This window comes from Haemaphysalis longicornis, unplaced genomic scaffold, assembly GCF_048455015.1.
Source record: "Haemaphysalis longicornis isolate Haplotype H1 unplaced genomic scaffold, Haemaphysalis longicornis Haplotype H1 scaffold_5, whole genome shotgun sequence".
Lineage (NCBI taxonomy): Eukaryota > Metazoa > Arthropoda > Arachnida > Ixodida > Ixodidae > Haemaphysalis > Haemaphysalis longicornis.
Window position 1 is genome coordinate 654980 of NW_027526385.1, and position 22647 is coordinate 677626.

Below are 22647 nucleotides of genomic sequence, written 5' to 3' on the forward strand. Positions count from 1 at the left end.
CAATATCTCAAGAACTGCCGACTTGGTCTGCGTGCATTTTTGAATTCTGTTTTTAAATTGTTTGGTTAGGGCATTACCGTCTTCTTTTCTTGAACAGTGTTATGGGTGTAAGAAAACTACAAATATGGAGGTCATGTGATCATGGCTGTCAAATTAAAAATCAGCCCCTTGTTGGAATTTTTCCGTGAATTGATTTCCATTCCACTCGCTCCTTCCCATCCCACGGCCAGCTGATCAACATCGGCTCCTCGTACAACTATGGCAATGACGACCACGCCGAGTTCCTGTGTGTGGTGTCGCGGGAGTACCCCAGCTCCTCCTCCCACACCATGGAGCGAGAGTTCGAGCCCACTGACCGGGCACAGGTACTGCGCTTGTTCTCTCTCTCTCTCGGGGGCCGGTGGAGAAGTGTGTTTTTGCCTGCAAGTGCCACATTTTCTTTTACTGCCCTTTTGAAATCCCTCCAACATGGTGTAGTATCAGGCTACCCCTGTGAATCATTGTTGTCCTTTATTTTGCACTCGTCACCTTGCTTGTTCGGAATGGTGCCATACGCTATTATCACGCTCAGTGGGCGCCTTGTCACCCTCTACTTTCCTTCTTTCGCCTAGTGCAGTTTCTATCACATTTTCATCTGACGTAGCAGCGTCGCTCCCAGCCTTGCATGCCACCAAGAAGAAGGAGGGGGCAGGGAGGGCTGTGTGGCCTCTTTGCAGGGTGAGGCCACAGTGTTGTCAGCAGTTCTTCATGTTTGAAGGGAAGGCGGGGATCAAACTCTCTGTTTGACGGACAGTATTCAGTGAGCAGGTTGGAAATGGCATTACAAAGCGCAGTTTCGGGTGCATGCTTATTTCTGCTTTGGAGGTTTGTACGTTGCCTGATGAGGGAAAAGCTGTTATGGCAAAATGCCAGGAAGCTGGTGCACGAGGAGGGCCTGACGTGGCTGGGGGCACTGCTGTCATTGCCGTGCATCCTTGTCACGGACGTGCGCCACTTGGCCGGCTCTGAAGGGACTGCTGTGCGAGTGCAGCACTGACATTCCTGCTGTTTAGGCTGCAGACCTTTCTGATGCAGGAATATGTAGCCACTTTCTGGTATCTCGAGGAAAAACACAAGCTGGGCAAGGAAAACTCACGGGACATGTAGTTTTCCTCTTGCATGTGCCCAGGCAGCATGGTGTCGGTCTCAACACTGAGCCATGATCCACAAAGGGGAGCAGCCTGTGTCAACAGCACCCAGTGTTTTGGCTTCGTCACGGGAGCCCTGGCATTGGCAGTTTGGGGCGTCATGCCGATGCCAGGGTTGAAATGTTGGGGGCAAAGATAAATATTGATTTAACATATGTTATGCCAAACGGTTACCGTTGAAACTTTCTCGGAGATACCGTAAAAACCCGCGTATAATACGAGGTGCAATTTGGGGACAGCAAAATCAGAAAAAAGTTTTCATCCGCATATAATGCGAGGTAAAGAGCACAGAAAACATTTATTTGCACTGCAGTTACCGTTCAGTCATTGTAAGTTTTCGCTGGCACTGTCTTCCGACGTCCGTTCAGTCATCGTCAGGTTCGCTGCCGCTGTCTCCTGAAGTCGCCTTGTCGGAAATGTCTTCCCACAGAAAGTGGTCCTAAGTGCCATCAAGGGCATTCGAGATGCCGCATTTCTTAAAAAGAGCGACTGACGAGCTCCCCTGGGATGCTGGCCCACGCATCCACGATCCAGCCACAAAGCACCGCTGGAGAAGCCCGCGTCAGCCATCCAGTAGCTGTCACTTACGGGTCTCCTGACCTCATCCGCTCTTGGTAGCAGGACCTGATGCAGTCTTTGAAAGGCTTGTTGATGCAAACGTTTAGCGGTTGCAGCTGGGATGTCATTCCTCCTGGAATGACAATGAGTTCGGTGCGGGGTTCGCGCAACACTTCTTCACGGAATCGGCCAGGTGGCAGCGAAAAGCGTCCGACACAAGCACTGACGGGAACCCCCAACAGTGCTCCAGGCCGCCGACACCACACAGACTTTGTCCAGTCAAGCACCAGTTGCTTTCTCCACCTGCGAATGCTGCCTTCGGTGATGCCAAACTGCCGTCCTACGGCGCAATTCCTGATGGTCTCGGCACATTAAATAACTTTTCTTTTAATTGCAGCCGAATACTGCCTTCGTGCACCCGACATTGTGATAGACTTGCGGTGAACGTGCCGATCCTTCGCGTGGTCAAAACAATCAAAATGGCGCTGGCTGAGAGAAGCAGCAGCCAGCTAACGCCACCGCAAGATGACGCACCCTCCGCTGAAACCGAAACCGAAAGTGCAAATTTTCGGCTGAAAACTTTGGGATCCACAAATAATACGAGGCACAAATTTTACATATTAAAATCTGGAAAAGAAAACCTCATATTATATGCAGGTTTTTATGATAACTCCACATATCAAAGAAGCTATTTACATGCTGTATTTACTCACATAATGAACCCACCCCCGACTTTTATTCTTAAGAACTCACTTTTTGTGTTACCTTGCATAAAAGATGTGGCGCGAATAGAAAAGGTACTGTTCAATATTTTTATCTCGGCATGATTGCCAAGGCTGTCGACGATCGCAGTAACTGAATACAGAGGTGAGACAGCTGCGCATATTGCGCCTTTTTGATACAATTCCATTTTCCTGCGCCAAGCTGCTCCAAAAGCATGAAAATTGCGAAAATTGCGCCAAACTGCTCCAAAAGAGCCTGAAAGGCACGGATTTTGATGCTCATGTCAGTTCCGGTGGGGACGAAAGCCTCCCGCATCCCAGTGACCGCTTTTATTGGCGGTCAATTGCAAACACAGAAATGACAAAAATAGAAAGACTGAAGAAATGAAGCAAACGATAGCTTCTAAAACACGATTGGCTTTCTGTCCGGGTTCGCTGAAACGGCCTTCCCGATTAGGCATCGCTGTGGCTACAAACATGGCCGCCGCCTGATCTGCCTGCTACTGCCTACTTCACGCGCTCACTGCGCATCGCCGATATTTTCCCTGGTTTATTTTACGCTATCAGCTGGGTTCCAGTCTATTCATTCTATCAATTGTGGCTCTGAACAGTGACGTTAACGCGGGGATATGGTTTGAGATTGGTGCGAGATTACGAGAAGTTGCGCGGCTCGTAAAAAAAATTTTGAAATGTGGGGCCTACGACTTCGGCGTGGTTTGTCCTTGAGTGCGAAACGCGGTGCGTGCGTCTATAATCGGGTTCATGAATTGAATTTTTTGGCTCGTTGTGGTGTTATAAAATGCTGAGGTATTGCTATGCTTCGAAGCGCGATCGCGAGCTTCGGCCCGGGAGGAAACGGTCGGCACGAAAGTTGCGGGGCGCTGCGGCGCCGCGACCTGTCCAGGCAGCGCCCAATAGCTGCAGGACTGCATGGTTGCCATAGCACGCGACTAATAACACTTGATGTATGCGAAGTGAAATTTAATGCCCAAAACTAGGTGGCTAAACAGTAACGCTACTCAAATGATCACCGGGTGGACGTGCGCCCCACGGACTGCAACGGGTAGGCATGCGACCGTTAGCTCGAAGTTGCTCAACTGTTGCCGTGACTACACTCGTTCGTACAATGCAGTCTGGGATTACAAAAATAATAATTTTAGCATTGAAACGGTAAAAAAACACGCCACAATTGCAGAGCCCTTAAATTTGATAAGGTTAACGGCAGTTTTGTTGTCAGTGTTGCGTACAGCCACAACACAATCTCACCAGTTAGGAAAAAGGTAGTGCAGTTAGAACTTTGTGATACTCTTTAAAAATTCTTTCGCGTAAGGCTGTTTCAGTGTACGTGTATTCAAAACTGATTGAAATGTGTACTTGACCCTTCAAATTGCTGAAATTGTGATTTTTTAAGCTCACAAGACGATGTATTAAATGTCCCTACCTGCTCCAAATCAAGCTTCTTCTGCTCCAAAATCGAAATTTTGCTGCTCCAAAAACTGCTCCCAAATCTCTTTGGGCTGTCTCACCCCTGTGAATATCATCCCACAGTGGCTGAACTAAATATCATCCCACAGTAACTGAATATCATCCCACAACCGGCCATTCCAGCAGACCCATTCACCTATGAACCAAGGAAACCAGCCAGTGACCTGGGAGCTGAGGCACCATTCACGCTGCAAGAGCTGACCCCGGCCCTGGATGCTGCCAACATCAACGCTATGCAAGCTCCTCGAGCGCATGGTGCTGACTCTGCTCACATACCGCCTCGAGGAGGGGAACCCAGGTTTTTTAGATCCAGCCCAGACTGGCTTCCGGCCAGGGCTGTGCACTCAAGACAGCCTTCTGCTACTGCGTCAGTTGGTGGGAGGGGGCATCAGGGTCGCCTTGAGGTTCCTGGCATCTTCCTGGCAGTAGACTTGCAGAAAGCCTTTGACACAGTGGCACACACAGTGATACTGGCGGCTCTCGATGGGGCTGGAGTTGGCACACGGATCATGAACTTTGTGTGATCCTTCCTGGTAGCCCGAACGCTTGAGATCTAATCCAGCTCAGGCCAACCAAGGATGTTCTCAAATGCGAGGGGAGTGCCGCAGGGTGCCATCTTGTCTCTAGTCCTCTTTAACATCGTGATGTGAGGACTGGCTGTAGAGCTACGGAAAATTCTGCACCTGGCTTGACATTCTGTGCGGATGACATCACACTGTGGGTGGACCCCTAGGGCATGAACTTGGAACACAGCAGATGTACAGGGAAACAAACAGCAAACCTTGGACACCATCGATAACTACATCCCTTCCACTGGTATGCATCCGTCACCGGAAAAAAGTAACCTCCTCCTGGTAGGTGGCTACGACTCGGAGCGAGCAAAGATAAGCCTTGCACTGGCCGGCAAGACCATCCCCCGACCAGCGGAGCTGTGGGTGAGGATCCTTGGGGTTCCCCTCAGTGAGGTTAGTGGACCGAAGGAATGGGTCCGTCAGCTTAAGCCAACGTGGCGTCGACACCTCCACCTCATCCGCCGCATAGGCAACCACTTTGGCCGTGCCGGCACACACACCATCAGGACATTATGCCTGGCAACCCTCACTTCTAAGGCATGCTACGGAGCAGCTTGCTTCACATTGAACCAAACACACTACGCACAACTGGAGGTCCTCTGTCTCGAATGTCTCCACGCAATAACTGGCCTGCCGCGTCACACGAGGAGGTACTCTGGCCTCCCTCCCCTCAAAGCCTTTATCGAGGCACACAATGAAGGCCAGGAACTACAACGGCAAAACACAACAGCGGGCAGAGGACTCCTCACCCTCACAAAAGAACTACCCCCCGATGCACCCAAAGTGCCACGTCTGCTGGAGCCTTGGCTCGATGTGCTCCTCGAGCTTCCAAAACCACTCTCCAAAAAGTGCCGTCAGCAGGATCATGAAGCTGAGCGTAGAGCAGCAGCTGCCCGTACTGACAGAACCTGGAACTCTGTGTTCACGGCAGCCACCTGGGACCCCATCAAGCACAGAGCCAGGATGGCTGCGATCTCCCCAATCGGCACATGCAGACAGATCCACGTGTATGAGCACCAACCCAGCCCAGGCGAGATTTCTCTGTCTGCCATCCTGTGTGCAGTAGACGAGGTTTGTGAGGAGACCCGTCGAGGACCGAGGCAGACAGGGGAGAGGGTGGTGATCTACACGGACAGTAGAGAGGCCATAAAAATCCTTGGCCGCACCCCCAGGACTGGCACGCTTGCTCACGGGATCAAAATGGCAAGCACAGGGCTGTACAGGCACTATGGAGTGAAGGTGAGGGTGGACTGGGTACTAGGTCACGCCGGTGGCATTGGCGATGGAGCCGCACAGGCATTGGCGAGCGAGCAAATGAACGACCGCTCCGCCCTGGTGAACCAGGCTATGCCCGCACCATACGACTCCGACCCAGCAGCCAAAATTCTGGCAGCCTAGAAGGAGCGAAGGCGCGCCCCTTTGGCAGCGCATCCCCACCAACCACCACCCACGGCCCCGAGGACTGCCACGGGGGGCTCAGGTCCTCATCCACAAGGCATGTGCGGGGGCCGCACTGACAGAAGACGTGCTCACCAAATGGCGGGCCCACCACCGATGCAGGCCCGACGCGACCAGGAACAGGGCCCCATGGTGAGCTGTTCCGCATGCACCATGGAAGTGTGCCCAGCAGTGACCCACTTGCTGTGGGAGTGCCCTGGCTACCAGGACCTGCGTGCCCAGTACCTGCCACCGCACATCTGCACCCTGCACCAATGGACCGCCCCCCAACAACAGCAGCCGCGACACACTGCTCTCCCTCTGGGCGTACGCTCACGAGGCAGGCATTGATCGCCGCATGCGATTGCTAACGTACACCATATACACGCATGTGTGTATGCACTTCTTTCTTTTCTTTCGGTCTTCTCTCCTACACCCCTCTTCCCCCCATTAGGCCAAAGAGCCATCCTACAATAAAGACATTTCATTCATTCATTCATGCCGCAGTGCCAGCAGAAACTATAGACCAGAATTTTACCGGGTCGGCCATTTTCCGGCGATCGGTGCGCCACCATGCAGGTATTTCTTAGGGACTGCGGCGCGAGCAGACGACGCTGCGGTACCATGCTGTTGCTCCGTGCCATGCGTGGATATCGGGCGTCCAAGCGGCATCGAAAATCAGTAAGTGTCGTTTGTTCGGTATGTCAGCAGCAACAAATTTAACAGTGCTTTAGGAGAACGTTCGAAGCATCTGAGAGCTGTCAGGTTTGCCCATAAATTCTGTTCCCAACCCGCTAATGCAGCGGGCCACCCCACCAGCTCCTTTGTGAGGCTATGTTTTGGTGTGCCAGCAGGATGCCCGACTTTTTATGCCCAATCGGTGTTCATTTTCTTAATTCTGGGCAGGCTGCCGTCATTGCCTTTACTTTAGCGACGTACAGAAGCTACTCGGCCGGGTATAATTATGCCGTTGGCTGCACCAACAATCAGCGTAAGCGCAAAGAGCTTAGACAAGAAACATGTGAAGTGCACCTCGGCAAAAGGAAGTGTGTGCATGTGCGGAGTCTATTCGCTGCACAAATTTCCTGCGTCCCTTGAGTGCCGCCACGAATGGGTCGTCACGCTGAATCGGAAGACTTCGAACCTAGCTAATTTGCCAGATTAAATACGGTCGTACGCTGCTTTCGGAAGCGCTGTGCATTCACCCTCATGCACAGTCCTTATCGCACATTTGTGTTCTCTGGAGGTACGTTGGGTTCATTTCATCGACGGGAAGCCGACAAAATCAACCGGACATGTATGCTGCAGCTCGGGTACACGAAAAAGGTGAGCCGAAAGCGAAATAGGAGCATCGCGGGGCGGAGCATGCCCAATCGGGTCGGGACGTAGCTGTTCGCAGTTCCCAGTTGCCGCTGAAATGCAACGGTTCTTTTAAGCAAGCAAACGGCGGTGATATCTTGGTGTATTTAATAAGTTGACCCTGTTTGGCATGGTGTTATGCGACGGCAAATATTGTTAAAACATATTTTACTATTATGAGCATGTGTCGTCTACGACCTACACATCTAAAGTGAATATTTCAGGGCCTGGTTTAACTACAAACTCAGTATGAGGTAGGAGAGCGCATATTAAATGACAACCCATTCGTGCACTGACAGGAGCAAGCCATGCTTAGAAATTTGCACTACCGTGCTGCGATCGGAAGCATTCGCTGGTTGCGCCAACCCGCTGACTCCCGAGCATACGCAGGAAGCATATTTGCCGACACAACCGGACGTGCTCAGCCATCGCAACTAGAGCACTGCATGGGCCCGGGCCGGCCCGAAAGCCCAGGCCGGACCCGGGCCCAACCTGGCTTGCGGGCTGGGCCGGGCCGCCCGAAGTCGATTATCAGTGGGCCCGGGCTGGGCGCGGGCTCAATGCCGCGGGCCTGGGCCGGGCTCGGGCTCGATGCCGTGGGTTCGGGCCGGGCTCGCGCTTGAATTCATTGGCCATTCATAGGTCCGACGTGAGGTGTAGAAAAGAGCATCAAAATGAATATTCTTGGTTTATTTTTGCGCACTTCTTGCTGTTAGTTGTACGCACTGTTTTAAAAACTTGTTTTGCTAGGTCTGATGGTCACTATACTGCAATTTCACTTACATTTTCTGTACTGCATCAAGATTTTATATTTTGGTGTATAAACATACCAGAAATACGATTACAAGGAATGCCCAAGAGGAGAAGGAATTAATTCAGGCATCCTGGAGCTGTGCACCTGTCTATGTATGTACACATGTTTTAGATGTCGCACCAATCAAAATGCGGCTGCCGTAATCGGGAATCATACTCGCCTGCCAGAGAAACACCACCGCTTAACAACCACTGCAGGTGAAGTATTTCAACGCACGTACATACTCGTTGATTCAAATGCGGATCAAAAATTTCAGCAATACCAACTTGTGGCCGAGACAAACACATGAAGTTGCCAAGAGTGTGGTCATCAAAGGTGTCGGTGTCTCTCGTGTAAGAATACGAGCTATTATTATGCCGATGTGGCGTGAACTGCAGGCGGTGAAAGCTAAACTATGTTCACTTTTAAACCCTTATTTTTTGCGTTTCAGTTCATGACGTGCTTGTACAGACTAGATGCTCTGTGTAATCGCCCGGAATATATAATAAACAAACTTTCTTCAGCATCAAATACCGGGCCTGGTCACACATGCGCGGGCCCTCCCTAGGCCAAAAAATAAATTACCGAGCCGGGCCTGGGCTTGAGATGGCGGGCCCGGGCTTGAGGTGGCGGGCCTGGGCTGGGCTCGGGCCAGGCTCACTTATGAATGCCCGGGCCCGGACCGGGCTCGGGCTAGGTGTTACGGGCCCGGGTCGGGCTCGGGCTTCGCGAAGCGGGCTCGGGCCGGGCTCGGGCCTTAAAATCAGGCCCGTGCAGTGCTTTAACCGCAACGCCCCTATTTCGGTTCCGGCTCAACTTTTTAGCATACCCAAGATGCAGCATAAGTGTCTAGTTGATTTTCGTCGGCTTCTCGTCGATGAAATAAGCAACATACCTCCAGAGAACACTAACGTGTGATTAGGACTGAGCATGAGGGTGAATAAACAGCGCTTCCAAAAGCAGCATATGACCGTACTCAATCTAGCAAATCTGCTAGGTTCAAAGTCTTTCTGATTCAGCACAACGACCCATTTGCGGCGGCACTCAAGGGACGCAGGAAATTTGTGCAGCGAATAGACTCCGCACATGCACACACTTATTTTGCGGGCTGCACTGCACACGTTTCTTGCACGAGCACTTTGCGCTTACGCTGATTGTTGGTGCAGCCAACAACGGCTCTGTACTTCGCCAAGTAAAGGCAATAACGGCAACCTGCCTAGAATTAAGAAAATAAACATCAATTAGGGATGAAAAGTCGGCGGTCCTGTTGGCACGGGGAAACGTAGCCTCACAGGCAACCCTGGTCAGGACAGAGCAGCGCGTGTGGGGTGGCCCGCCACCCTAGTGGGTTGCGAACGGAATTTATGGGCAAACCTGACAGCTCTTGGACGCTTTGAATGTTCTCCTTAAAGCAATGTTAAACTTGTCGCTACTGACATACCGAATAAATGACGCTCGCCGATTTTCGATGCCGTTAGGGCGTCTGATATTCATGCACAACACGAAGCAACAGTGTGGGACTGCGGCGTCGTCTGCTCGCCCTGCAGTCCCAAAGAAATTCCTGCCAGGTGGTGCCTCAATCGTTAGAGAATAGCGGCACCCATTGCACGATGGAAATTCTTGTCTTGAAAAAGCATTACAGTAAAACTCCGTTACAAGAGACACTCAAGGTACCCCGGAAACGTGTCTCTTGTAACCAAGGTCTCTTGTATGTATTGTTGCTAACATGGCGAACATTGGAAAACCAACCGAATTGCTTTCATTTAAATGTCTCTTATAACCATGTGTCTCGTGTATCGAGGTTCAACTGTATAACAAAAAACATTCTGAACACTAGCCAGTGACGCGAGCACAAATGCTGTGGCTCACAACTTGCCAAAATTGCGTGCTTGCGGAACACCATCTGCCGATTGCAAAAGAAACCTTATTGCGTATAGCGCAATAGAAGCACGGCGGCATGCACATTTCTTCCCTGCTTTGTGCTGTTCTGCGACTTTGCCATTTCTCCACATATTTTGGTTCAGCCGTGCTCCGACCTTCTTTTGTGCCTTTGGTGCGCGTTGTGCGATGGGCCAGCACAGGAGCTACACAGCCCGTTTTAAGCTGAAGGTGGTGGAGCATGCGTTGAAGCATCATGGGAACTTCGTGGCACTTCAGTGTTGCCGCCGTGCGTGTTCGCTTCGGGCGAAAACACCCCGCACGGGGCACCTTGAGTTATCTTGGTGACGGTGTTGGCGACACCGCGGACCCCGAGCCCCCATACTCTTGCTGTAATCTACCGTGGCTACGAGTTGTAAGGTGAAGGGCAGAAACCACAAACGGTGGCCGTCGGAGCCCAGGTCAAGCTCCGGCGGATGGGCTCCCGGTCTGTTTACCAGGCAGGGAGCTCCGGGACCTCTCAGGCTATCAGGGTAAGGTTTGAGAAGAAAGTACCCCCGTCCCCTGCTTTTTTCAATATCGCATGGCTTTTTCTTTATCCCCCCAATCCAATGATCGGCCCCCTAAAAGGGGCCGCACCGAAGTACTAGCTAAAGGTAAACCATAACATTTCCACAAATTTCTTGTCATTCACTCTGCAGAAACCACTCCCGTTGCAAAGAAGTCTGTCATTCTGTTGGCAAAGTGCATTGAGTCTGTTGTTGGTTCAGACTATGATGCTAAGAAACTCGCCTCAGGTGATGTACTGGTCGAAGTAAAAAGGAAAAATCAGAGTGAGAACCTACTGAAACAGACGACGTTGGCCAACTTGACTGTCACTGTGACACCACACCGGACCCTCAACTCCTCGCAAGGAGTCATATCAGAGAAAGAACTAGAGTCTGAGACGGAAGCAGATCTTCTTGAGGCGCTCCAACCTCAACATGTAACTGCAGTGAAACGAATCGTAATTCGGAGAGCAAACCAAGAAATTCCGACAAAGCATCTACTCCTAACGTTTGATCGCACAACGCCTCCAGAAAAGGTCAAAGTGGGTTTTCTTAGCTGCAACGTACGACCGTATGTCCCAAATCCGAGGCGCTGCTTTAAGTGCCAACGATACGGCCATGGAACCCAATCATGCAGAGGGAAGTTGACATGTGCCAACTGTGCTGAGACAGGTCACTCCTCAGAAGCTTGTGAAAGCACCACTCAGAAGTGCCCGAATTGCAGCGGACCGCACGCTGCTTATTCGCGTGCGTGTACACAATTCAAGGCCGAAAAGGAAATAATTCACATAAAAGTAAATGAAAACATCACCTATCCAGAAGCGCGCCAAAAGCACAAGCTGCTTTCGGCCACATCGTACGCAGACGCCGCCCGCCGGGGGTTGGGGCGGCGTTTGGTCAGCACGGCAACACAGTGCAGCCTTCTTGCTGACGTGTTGCTGTCCCAACCCCCAGCTGAGCAGCCACCTGCTGCCTCTACAACACCTGTAGAGGCTGCGGGGGCCCCGTCTCTTGCCGGACTGCCTTCGGTAGTCCAGAGTAGTCAGGAATCGCCCAGTGTGGCGATTCCAGCGAATGTGGCGAGTGCGATCGCCGCTGGGAGCTCTGCCGCTCTCACTGTGTCCTCTCCACAGGCCCTAGGGACACCTGAGGGCACGGAGGAGATGGACACGGTAGGGCCCACAGAAGCGCCCATCCTAGCCCCGCTGCCTGCCCCGCCGGCGCTTGCGGCTGGAACCAAAGGCACCCGTAAGGGTGCCAAGTCCAGGGGGCCCGGTCCGCCGGACACCCCCTGAACATCTGATGAGGAAATGGACGTCGGACCGTTCCTGTCTGCATCGCTCCGCAAGGAACGGGCTGCGGCGTCCAAACCAACAGAAAAGCCAAAGAAACCCGCTCCAAGAATACAAGCCCCGATAGACAAAACATGAACCCACACACACATTCCAGTAGCTCTTAAAGGTACATAATGGGAACAGAAAATATCATCCAGTGGAACTGTAGAGGCCTCCTTAACAATCTTGATGATGTCTACGAAATATTGCATTCCAATCAGCCAAGTGTGATGTGTCTACAAGAAACACATTTAAACTCCAAACACACAAATGTCTTGAATAGTTACATGGTATTTAGGAAGGACAGGGCTGGTGGTGGTACATCTTCAGGTGGTGTGGCCATCATTGCCCGAAAATCATTGGCATGCCACCCTATCCAATTACAGACTGTCCTTGAGGCTATTGCCATTAGAACCATAATTTTCAATAGGCTAATAACAGTGTGCTCCATCTACATCCCCCCTGATTTCCAGCTTTCAAGCTCCGATTTCGAGGGTCTTGTAGATCAGCTACCAGAACCTTTCATTCTTATAGGTGACCTCAATGCACACAACACTCTTTGGGGCTCTCACCGCACAGATGCCCGAGGTCGCCTAATCGAAAAATTTCTAATATCTTCAGGAGCATGCCTATTTAACAAAAACAAGCCTACATACCATAATATAGCACATAACACTTATTCACACCTCGACTTGGCCATTGGCTCTGCAGTACTCTTTCCATCACTTGAGTGGGATGTTGGCACTAACCCATATGGTAGTGATCACTTCCCTACCTCACTGACATACATAGATCAAGGCCCTAGCAGTTCCCCTTCCCATTGCAAGTTTATAGAAGCAAGAGCAAACTGGAACACATTCACAGAGACATCTCAACTACACTACACAGACATAACACACTTACCTGTAGAGAAGGCAACACAGCTCGTCACGGAGCACATTCTCGCCGCCGCCAAAAAGTCAATACCCCAGGCCTCTGGGGCCCCGCGCAACCCGAGAAGGCCTTGGTGGAATGACGACTGCAAGCGTGCGCGGGAGGCCCAGAACAAGGCGTGGGGCATCCTCCGTAGACACCCCACAAGTTGTAACCTTATTTCTTTCAAAAGAGCGAAGGCATTAGGTAAGCGTGTGCGCCGTGAGGCAAAAAGGGAGAGCTGGCGCGCCTTTCTCACATCCATAAATTCATACATTGACACCCACAAGGTATGGACCCGAATACGTAAACTAAAAGGACAACACACACATAGCCTGCCCCTGGTTAGCACGACAGGGGACACTCTGGAAGATCAGGCTAACACACTTGCACAACACTTCCAACACGTGTCTAGTTCTGCGCACTATACAAACACTTTTATGCAACACAAAACATCTGCCGAAAAGAAGCCTATACGCGACAAGAACAAGTCAAAGTCTGGATACAACTGTGAATTTACACTCCATGAGCTGAAGATTGCTCTTGCCACTTGTAAACCTTCTGCTCCAGGTGCAGACAACATTACATACACTATGATTCAACACCTACACGCAGACACCCTTGAGACACTCCTGCACCTATACAACCAAATATGGCTATCGGGGCACCTTCCAAGGCTTTGGAGGGAGGCCATCGTTGTGGCTTTTCTGAAGGAAGGGAAGGACCCTTCTTCTCCCGCAAGCTATAGACCTATTGCCCTGACAAGCTGCCTGTGCAAGCTCTTCGAGAAGATGATTAACCGGAGGCTCATGTACTTTCTTGAGTACAATGGTCTTCTCGAGAGCTGCCAGGCAGGCTTCCGGGCAGGGCGATCCACAAACGATCAATTAGTTGCACTGGAATCTTACATTAAGGATGCCTTTATACACAAACAGTACTGCATGACCGTATTTTTTGATATCGAGAAAGCTTATGATACGGCATGGCGTTATGGCATTCTTGCAGACCTAAAATCCTATGGTGTAACAGGTAACATGCTGAACACTCTTTCCAGTTACCTGTCTGAAAGAACATTTCGTGTCAGAGTCGGTACGGCACTCTCAAACGTTCACGTGCAAGAGAATGGCGTGCCTCAAGGTGGCGTATTGAGCTGCACCTTGTTTATAGTTAAGATGAACTCTCTCCGAAAGGCACTGCCGCCAACCATATCCTGCTTGATGTATGTAGATGACGTTCAAATATCTTTCAAATCATGTAACATATCCATTTGTGAACGTCAGGTCCAGCTTGGGGTAAACAAACTTTCCCGCTGGGCAGATGAAAATGGATTTAAACTTAGTTCTTCTAAAAGTACCTGCGTTGTATTCTCAAAAAGGCGGGGCCTCCTGCCCGATCCCGACATAAAACTCTTTGGTGACTCGATTCCAGTAAAAAGAGAACACAAGTTTTTGGGTGTGGTGTTTGACGAGAAACTCACGTTCATCCCTCACATCAGACAACTAAAACATAAATGCCTCAAAGCAATAAACATACTTAAGGTCCTTTCACACCACTCCTATGGCGCGGACAAGCAACTCCTCTTACGTGTCTTCACAAGCTTGGTGGGGTCCCGCTTGGACTATGGGAGCGTGGTTTATGGGGTGGCAACAAAAACAGCGCTGAAAATGCTAGACCCAGTGCTTCACTTGGGGCTTCGCCTCGCGTCGGGCGCTTTCCGTACAAGCCCCGTACAAAGCCTATACGTCGAGTGCGACAAATGGTCCCTAGATCATCAGCGAACATACATAGATCTTCTGTACGCTTTTAAAATTTCGTCAATAACCCACCATCCTGTCAAACCATTTATTTGTGATACACCCATGTCCCAACTTCTTCTTAATCGTCCATCTATCTCTGCTCCGTTCTCACATAGGGTGAGACAGGAAGTGTCAGAATTATCGGTCACCTTTTCAGACACCTACAAATCAACCCTTTCCGACTTTTTACCACCATGGCAGCTGCGCCCCGTGTCGTGCGATTTGTCCTTTGTAGCGATTGATAAAAAACGAGTACCCACAGCTGCAATCCTTCAGCACTTCTTGTTCCTTCAAGATAAATACAAGTGTGCAGAATTCTTTAGTGACGCGTCAAAAACAGCCTGTATCGTGTCGTGTGCTGCACACGGACCTGATTTTAGGGTATCTAACACTTTAAACTCGAAAAGCAGCATTTTTACGGCTGAAGGCTATGGGATATTTCTAGTTTTAAAGCACATAGTTCATCATAAAATTCCCAAGTCCATCATCTTCACAGATTCCTTGAGTGTAGTACGTGCATTGTTATCTAAGCAGTACTGTAAAAACCATGTTATTCATCTAGTTTACAAAACCATTATGTCAGCTTATGCATTAAGTCTTGAAGTAACTGTATGCTGGGTGCCAGGTCACTCGGGGATCGCCGGAAACGAGACAGCAGATCAAATGGCCGCTGCTGCTGCACTTGCAAACACAGTGGACATAACAACAATACCGTACACTGACCTTAAGTCACACATCAGACAACACCTTCGCAATACATGGCAAGCACACTGGAATGAACAGGCAGACAACAAGCTACACGTTATAAAGACACTCTTGGGAGCATACACCACTGACACACATAACAGGCACAATGAAGTTACCCTGGCTCGATTACGGATAGGCCACACGCATGCAACACACTCATACCTGCTCACAGGATCTCCAAGACCCTTGTGTAGCAGGTGTGGAGACGGCCTATCCGTGATCCATGTGCTACTTCAATGCAAAGCACTCCACACAACACGACAGAGACACTTCGCCGACCTCTACAGACAACACATTCCACTACACCCAGCATTGTTTTTAGCGGATGACCCCATGGTTCCTGTACAACGCACGTTTAAGTTTTTAGAGACATCAAGTTTTTACACCTGGTTTCCTATCACGCGTAGTTGCTTTTAAACCCGATCTCATGCCACGCACCATCACAACCTGGCCTTTTACACCAGCCATCCTCATTGTCTTTTACTGAATTCACTTTGGTTTTTGTTGAACGGTTTTAGCGTTTACGGTTACATCCTTCATACCTAACCACCGTTTTGGCGCTCTTTGCCCTCGTTGGCCTTGCGCCATAAAACACCAACCATCATCATCATCATCGGGCGAAAACAAGAAGAGCTTCAGGCGACGAACAGGGCTGGTGGTTGACTGGCTCAAGACGGTGTGGGCAGGAGGCGGTCTCTTAGCCTTCAACCCAGTGTCCGGGCTAATTGTGGTACTAGGTGGTGCTCTCCTTTCTCATGCCGGTTGGATTCTGCCCCACCCATTCCCACCCGGCAACTGCCGCTCCGCTGCCCCCACCGGGCCAGCCTCCAGACCCGCTGCAACCGGCGTGCAGCCAGCGCAGCTACGCTGCCCGGGGTGCGCCGTTTGGGCAGTAACTACACCAGCTCGAATATCACTTGAACACTTTATTCGCATTACGTGCGCGAGTGCGACATGCGGCAAGAAACACCGATGCCCAATACAACACAGCAAAGCATAGCACACGCACGACACAAGGCCTATCCTTCAGCTCAGCTTCACGGCATATGAACGAGGTTCTCACCTTTTGCTAACAGCACTCAAAGAGACTTCGCGTTACGATTCATACTAGTGTTCTTAGCATCCTTTTGCAGCACCTTAATGTCTGAGGGAGCACACACGAGAAATCTCCCACTACATGACACGCGCGGCCGTGTGGATTTGCGGAAGCAGCAGCTGCGGTGACCGTTTTCGCGCATGCACGTCCCCAGTCGCGCCAAAGAGAAGCGGAAGGAAAAACAAAATGACAGGAGACGTGTTTCCCCAGCGCCACTGCCTCTATACTCGGGGACAACTTTTTGTGGCAATGTAGTCAAGGCTACGGAGCCGGACCACGCCTTTTCACTGCACACCTGGAAGTAGTTCAACAAAAATAATTGGCTGGCGGTGACGTCAGCAATTCAAGAATATTTAGTTCTTATGTTTTAGACTCGCAGTGATAATGCTACTAAATTGCTAGCCAAAATATATGAAACAGAGAATTTTTTTTACATTTTCGGATGTTTTTGGTTGTGGCTGTCGCCGCTGGCGTCGCAAGGGTTCCCTCCCGAAAAAAAACAAAAAAACATGGCGTTCTTGTCAACGGCTTTCAGCAGCTCGCCACTTCATTCTCTGCGCAGGATTTGTAAGAAGCTTCGCTGTCTAAACAAACGAAGCGAGTGGTTTGCAAAGTGTACGCCCAAGTGAGACTGATGCAACCGGGATTCTCCGCTGTTTTCGCAATCCGTTCGGTTAGCCTGTTTCCCGGCGAAAGCGAACGTGTGCGTAAGCATGTGTGCATGCTGCTCATTCGGTATACCGCGACCGCGCTAGGTAAGCACGCCGCACATGCCGATGGTGCTGCCCAGTAGAACAGTTTACAGACCGGGGCATTCCGTCAAAACTGCAGCGCTTCTTACAAACTTCACTTCTTTTCTGAACGATACAGAGTCCGCAGTTGGTCTGAGTTCTCCAGTTCACGGCCGCTCTGGCCGTGTCCAGTCAAAGCGTTGGCCCGTGTTTACAAACAAATGAAGCGTGTGGAAGGAGACGCCAAAATGCCTGCATGCTCGGTGATCGTGCTTCAGCGCACTGAACTACGGAACTTATGCGAAGAAGTGAACTGTATCAAATGCGTATCGGTCACGCCGAAACTGAAACCGAAACCAGTTTATTGGGAACTACTTCGCGCAGTAACACAGAGCAGTTAGCTTCCCCCTCCCCCTCCCTTTGTAGCTTTCGCTCTATTGCCACAGAAAGTTGGCCCCGAGTATAGGAGCGCAATAGTGGAACCGAAACTAGAAAAAGTAACATCGGCCTGGTGTGTGGGGATGGCGACCTGTTTCTGCCATCGCTGCATGTTGTGGACCGTTTTCGCGGGCATCTTGATTAGAATGTCCGGCGCTGAGCATCCGGCACTGAGGGCATCCGTCTCAGGTGGCCTGACCTCCAGGCTGCAACCGCTCGATGTCTTGATCAACAATCCTTTCCAGGATAATGTGGGGTGGCTGTACATGGAACGGATGGCCGAGGGAAATTGCGACCTGACCCCAGCTGCGAAAATGAAGAGGCTGATGGATTTTGGAGGCATGGAGCACGATTCCCTCCGAGGGAACATCCATTGGCCTTGACGGCACGGAAGTGTGGGCTCACGATGACCGGGATGTTGAAAGCGACTTCAGTGAGAGAGACAGCTGGGATGGCGAGTAGGGGTGGACAGCACTAGCATGTTAACAAAAGAATAATTGGGTTACACAATTTCGTACGTGTTATTACTGAAAAGGTAGGATTTTGATAGCACCTCTCTTACCATCTGTATGGTATGAAATATCAACTTTTAAAAATTAGTTGCAACTTTTTCTTGCACAATGAACCCTCCCCCAAATTCAGCCAAATATTCTGAAAAAAAAAAGTGGGTTCATTGTGTGAGTAACTATGGTAGTTATCTCAGCTTTCGAATTTGGGGCCAGTACTCCTGTCATCATCCGTTAGGTTGAAGATTGCACACTGAACGGCCAATGGCTCTAAGGATAATGGACAGACAAAAGGTCCCCATCTCTTTCCAATCCCTTCCCTTTAATCACCCGTGACGAGCAATGGGAGGGTGCGCTGGGTAGCTCCGACCTGGGCGTTCAGATCGCCTTGGTGGAACGAGCTGCCATCGTCGCCGCCGACCTCCAACCGGCGGCCACCACGCTTCCCTAACCCCAGTCTCTCTCTCTCTCTCTCTCTCTCTCTCTCTCTCTCTCTCTCTCTCTCTCTCTCTCTCTCTCTCTCTCTCTCTCTCTCTCTCTCTCTCTCTCTCTCTCTCTCTCTCTCTCTCTCTCTCTCTCTCTCTCTCTCTCTCTCTCTCTCTCTCTCTCTCTCTCTCTCTCTCTCTCTCTCTCTCTCTCTCTCTCTCTCTCTCTCTCTCTCTCTCTCTCTCTCTCTCTCTCTCTCTCTCTCTCTCTCTCTCTCTCTCTCGGAAGCTCGTACGAGTGAAAGAAATTGCGTTAATGTGGGTGGGACGCAAAGCAGGGGCGTTGCGCATCCCCCACACCACCACAGCCTCTGACTCACCACCACAGGTGGACCAAGTGAATGCACGCAGGAGGGATTTCAGCACACTCACTAGGGGAGTTCCTGCTCAATGTCTTCTTGGATGGGGGATGCAGATGAAGGCATGTGCCGGAGTCAGTCGCCAAGAAAAGAAGAGAAAGGGGAGATGATGGTGATGGTGATGATAAAAGGACATATTCGGCAGTCAAACACTAGTGCTTCCACAGTTTCACAATCACTTTGGTAATCTTATTTACAATGGTGCTTCGTGGCATGGTTCCTCAATTCACAAATTCCCGTGTCATCTTTGCCAGCGTAGCTTTTTCGATCAGACAGGCCTCGTTGGAAACAGTCTCATACAGTACCTAGAGGGGAATCTGGTTCTGGGTCAACACAAACTCCGATATGGTGCTTGCACTTTGTCTGGAACCACGGACAGTGGTGGATTCAAATTCGTGAGCTGCGCAAACAGCATTTTTTCCCGAATAAAATCTTTAATAACATTCGCTGTTTAGGAATTATACTGCACACAACAATGCTGGTTGCTAGAAGCAGGCATTGTACAAAATCAAACAGCGCATTCAGATACTAAGCAGGCGTGCAAAGTGCGTTTGAAATTTACTGCCAATTATAGCAGGATGGGGACGTCTTAGAAAAAATATTGGTAAGATTATAACAAACACTGGTGTTTTTTATGATTACCAAATGTTCTACTGTTGAAACAATGTGTCAATGGCCTTCAGAGCTATATGTGAACATTTAGAGGGATACTAAGGGCTCAAGTGGAAGATTATGGGCTCCATAGCTACCAAATGCCACAAATCACTGGGTCCGTGACATCTTCTTTGGTTTTCAATGATGTTAACAGTGGCAATGAGTCTAGACGACATAGCATTATCAGAATTAAGATCTGAGAAGTATATTGAAAGGTACCGGCCTTGAACATCGGTGGCTAGTTATCATAGGTTTCGGTTCTTGTTCCTGTTTGCTTGGCGTTAAATTAAAAGCTGAATTCAAAACCATGCTGGGCACTTAAAATGCCTTGTGCTATGTGCTGTGTTGCCAGGAAAGTGCCGTTTCATCTCATATTTGTCAGCTAGGTGTCAATAGAACACACTGCAGAATTGGAGAGTGGCTAGCATGGTTGCATAGCAAAACTGCCGCATGCGCCGAGCACGACACTGTGGGCTAACGTATGGGATAGCGAGGGCCCCAGCTAGCTTCGCAAGAGAAAGTGCTACGCGCCGTACACTAGCCCCAGTGGAATCCGAAAACTCACGCATGGGTTCGGGTACTAACATGCGGTATACAGACTGGCAATCCAAAGTGAGGCTTTATTGCCTGGAAGATACAGGGCATATACCAGACGACACGACTATCGCTTGCGGAGACAGTGGCTCCGTTTGTTTGCTCAAGCCGCGGGACTCGGACCTCGATATCTGTCATCGTAGTCGTGGGAGTGTTGAAGCATCCCTTGCGACCGTTCAGAACCGAATATCTCAGCAGAGTCCCGTGGAGCCAATTGGGTTCACCATCATTGGGGCATTCGGAGTAGGCACTACCGAGCCAACTGATTCCGACCAAATCACCCAGTCGACTCCCTGTGAAATGCTTGCGCATCCCGCAGGTCAGCTCTGGGGCAGAGGAGGTCGTCCTCTGGTAGGGGAGAGGGTGGTGCGAAGGAAGGCGACAAGCTGGTCCTCCTTCCCCCGTGCCCTTGCGCACACGTTCGCGGCGAGCCGGTTCAGCGCATCGCATGGGGTCACGAAAAGGTCATGACTCACGTGACGTGCCAGCTGCCCAAAATGGTGGCACCCAGCTCGCCAAAACATGTGCAGGCGAGGCATAGGGAAGCAAGGATCCCACAAGTTCGGCGTGTGAATTTCTGTCGCAGTGATCAGCAGGCGGAGCACGATGCTGCCGTGCAGAGTGGAAAGCATAGTTAGGGCCAGCTTCGTAAGGGGCAGCAGCTGATCTCGGTGGGAGTGCTGCCGTGCTCGTGTGTTGTGATCGGAAGAGGGGATCCAGCAGTGGCACCCTTTGCTCAATGATTGGGAAGATTGTGGCAAGCGCCCGGCACTTTTGTCACCCCACCGCGATCTACACCGTTGCTGCTCACGGTTACCGTCCTCGTCCAGCAGAGTTCACCTTGACGACGATTTAGGGAGAATCCGGGGGGCTTCAATGATGGCATGCATGTTCTGCAGCCCCACTGGAGACGTACACTGGGGCGAAGTTCGCTGCACAGGCACCATTGCTTGTACTTGTGGCCTGCCTGCAGAAGGAAGACTAGCAGCCTCCAAGAGATCAGGCCCAGGTTGCACGGGAGAAAGACCTTGCAGGCGTATCTTCTGCCGAGGCCAAGATGGGGACCTGGCATCCTGAAGGGGTTCACTTCACAGTGCGGGCACTTGGTGGCTCTTCTGAGAGCCACTGCCGCGTAAACAGTTCTGCAAACTCTCATTATTCCCAAGAATGCTGTTGCCACAACTTGTGGCTTGACTATGCCGCCTGCTTCGACGCTGAACTCTGCAGGACCACGAGCCTCGCCAGGGGACAGCCACCCGGGTCATACGGGCATCCATTCAGCTGTGGCTCCATGGGCTTCTTGGTGGCGAGCACGCGCCAGGCGCTGCGCTGGTCTGTCGGTGGGGAAGTGAGAGTGGCTGTGACAAACAGGATGTGCCTAGCACACTTCTTAGTGGCGGGCGGGTTGCCATCACAGTTTCTGGTCCTGCAAGCCTCGACTGACGGCGCTTTCGGGGAGTGCCGTGTTCGACATCTCACCAGGAGGCGCCAAATATGGAACCGGGGTGCCCGATGGGCCTTCAAAACCGATGGCAGTCTGATCAGGTAGGCACCTGCAGAACCGGTGCCTCCTCACAGGGATGGGGCCGCTGCAAACCACACCACTATTCTGCCCGCCATCTGCTTTCGGGTTGGCATGTGGTGGTTCACTTTCGTCCAGCGCGGCTTCAAATGGGCAGTTTTTCGGCCTTTAGGAGCGTCATCCACGCTTGCTCTGGGGGCCATGTCAGCAGGAGACGACATCTTGGGCTGGCAAGGAAGTCCTTGCTCTCTGCACGTTTACTGAGCTGTGGGACCTGTGGCGGAATTGGATATGCCTTGTGAGCAGGGTTGAAGGCATGCCCTCAGCATGATGAGGAGCAAGACCCGGGGCCATGGCTCCTGAAAAAATTGACAGGAACACGTCTGCCGCATCGTGATTCTGCGTATTGTTCTGGTCGTTCGAAGGCAGCATGCTTTCGCAGTTAGAGAGGACAGTGACACTTGCAAGCACTTGGCTGGCAGATCGGGACAGTCATCTGGTGCTGGGCGAGGTCCTCTGCTGTGGCGTTGTACATGGCTCTATGAGAAAAAGCTTGAAAGCTTGACGTGAGTTACGTTGAAAGCAGAGCTGCCCGGTTGCAACACAGTGGACGCAGTCATATTGGCCGTGTTATCGTCGTGCATAGTGCGCTTGACCCATACCTCTGACCAGCTGTCTGTGCAAGACTTTTGAGAAAATTTTGAATTTTAGGTTGGTTTTTATTCTTAGAAGTTCTCGTCTAGATAGGTTTCAATGTGGGTTTTGGCAGTTTCAGTCTACGACTGACCACTTGGTGAGGTTTGAAACAATGGTATGGGATGCCTTTGTTAATAATCAGTTCTGTCTTGCCATATTTTTTGATATGGCAAAGGCTTATGATACAACCTGGCGGTATGGAATTCTCGAGGACTTAGCAGCAATGGGAATCGGAGGG

At 50.8% G+C, this 22647-nt stretch overlaps 1 protein-coding gene across 4 annotated transcripts in view; it reads left to right on the forward strand.

Annotated features, from left to right (window-relative positions):
• The window catches only part of LOC144137758 (BTB/POZ domain-containing protein KCTD5-like), a 42685-nt gene that overhangs the window by 14242 nt on the left and 5796 nt on the right, over nt 1–22647 (forward strand). Inside the window, exons 4-6 of one of the 4 annotated variants that reach the window (XM_077669702.1) lie at nt 231–365; nt 6541–6642; nt 7208–7306. In XM_077669702.1, the coding sequence (XP_077525828.1) occupies nt 231–365; nt 6541–6642; nt 7208–7291 (321 nt within the window). In that variant the 3' untranslated portion in view covers nt 7292–7306. Of the gene's footprint in view, nt 1–230; nt 366–4075; nt 4208–6540; nt 6643–7207; nt 7307–22647 lie in introns of those variants that run through there. The other 3 variants (XR_013315729.1, XM_077669703.1, XM_077669704.1) reach the window with 3 other exon arrangements.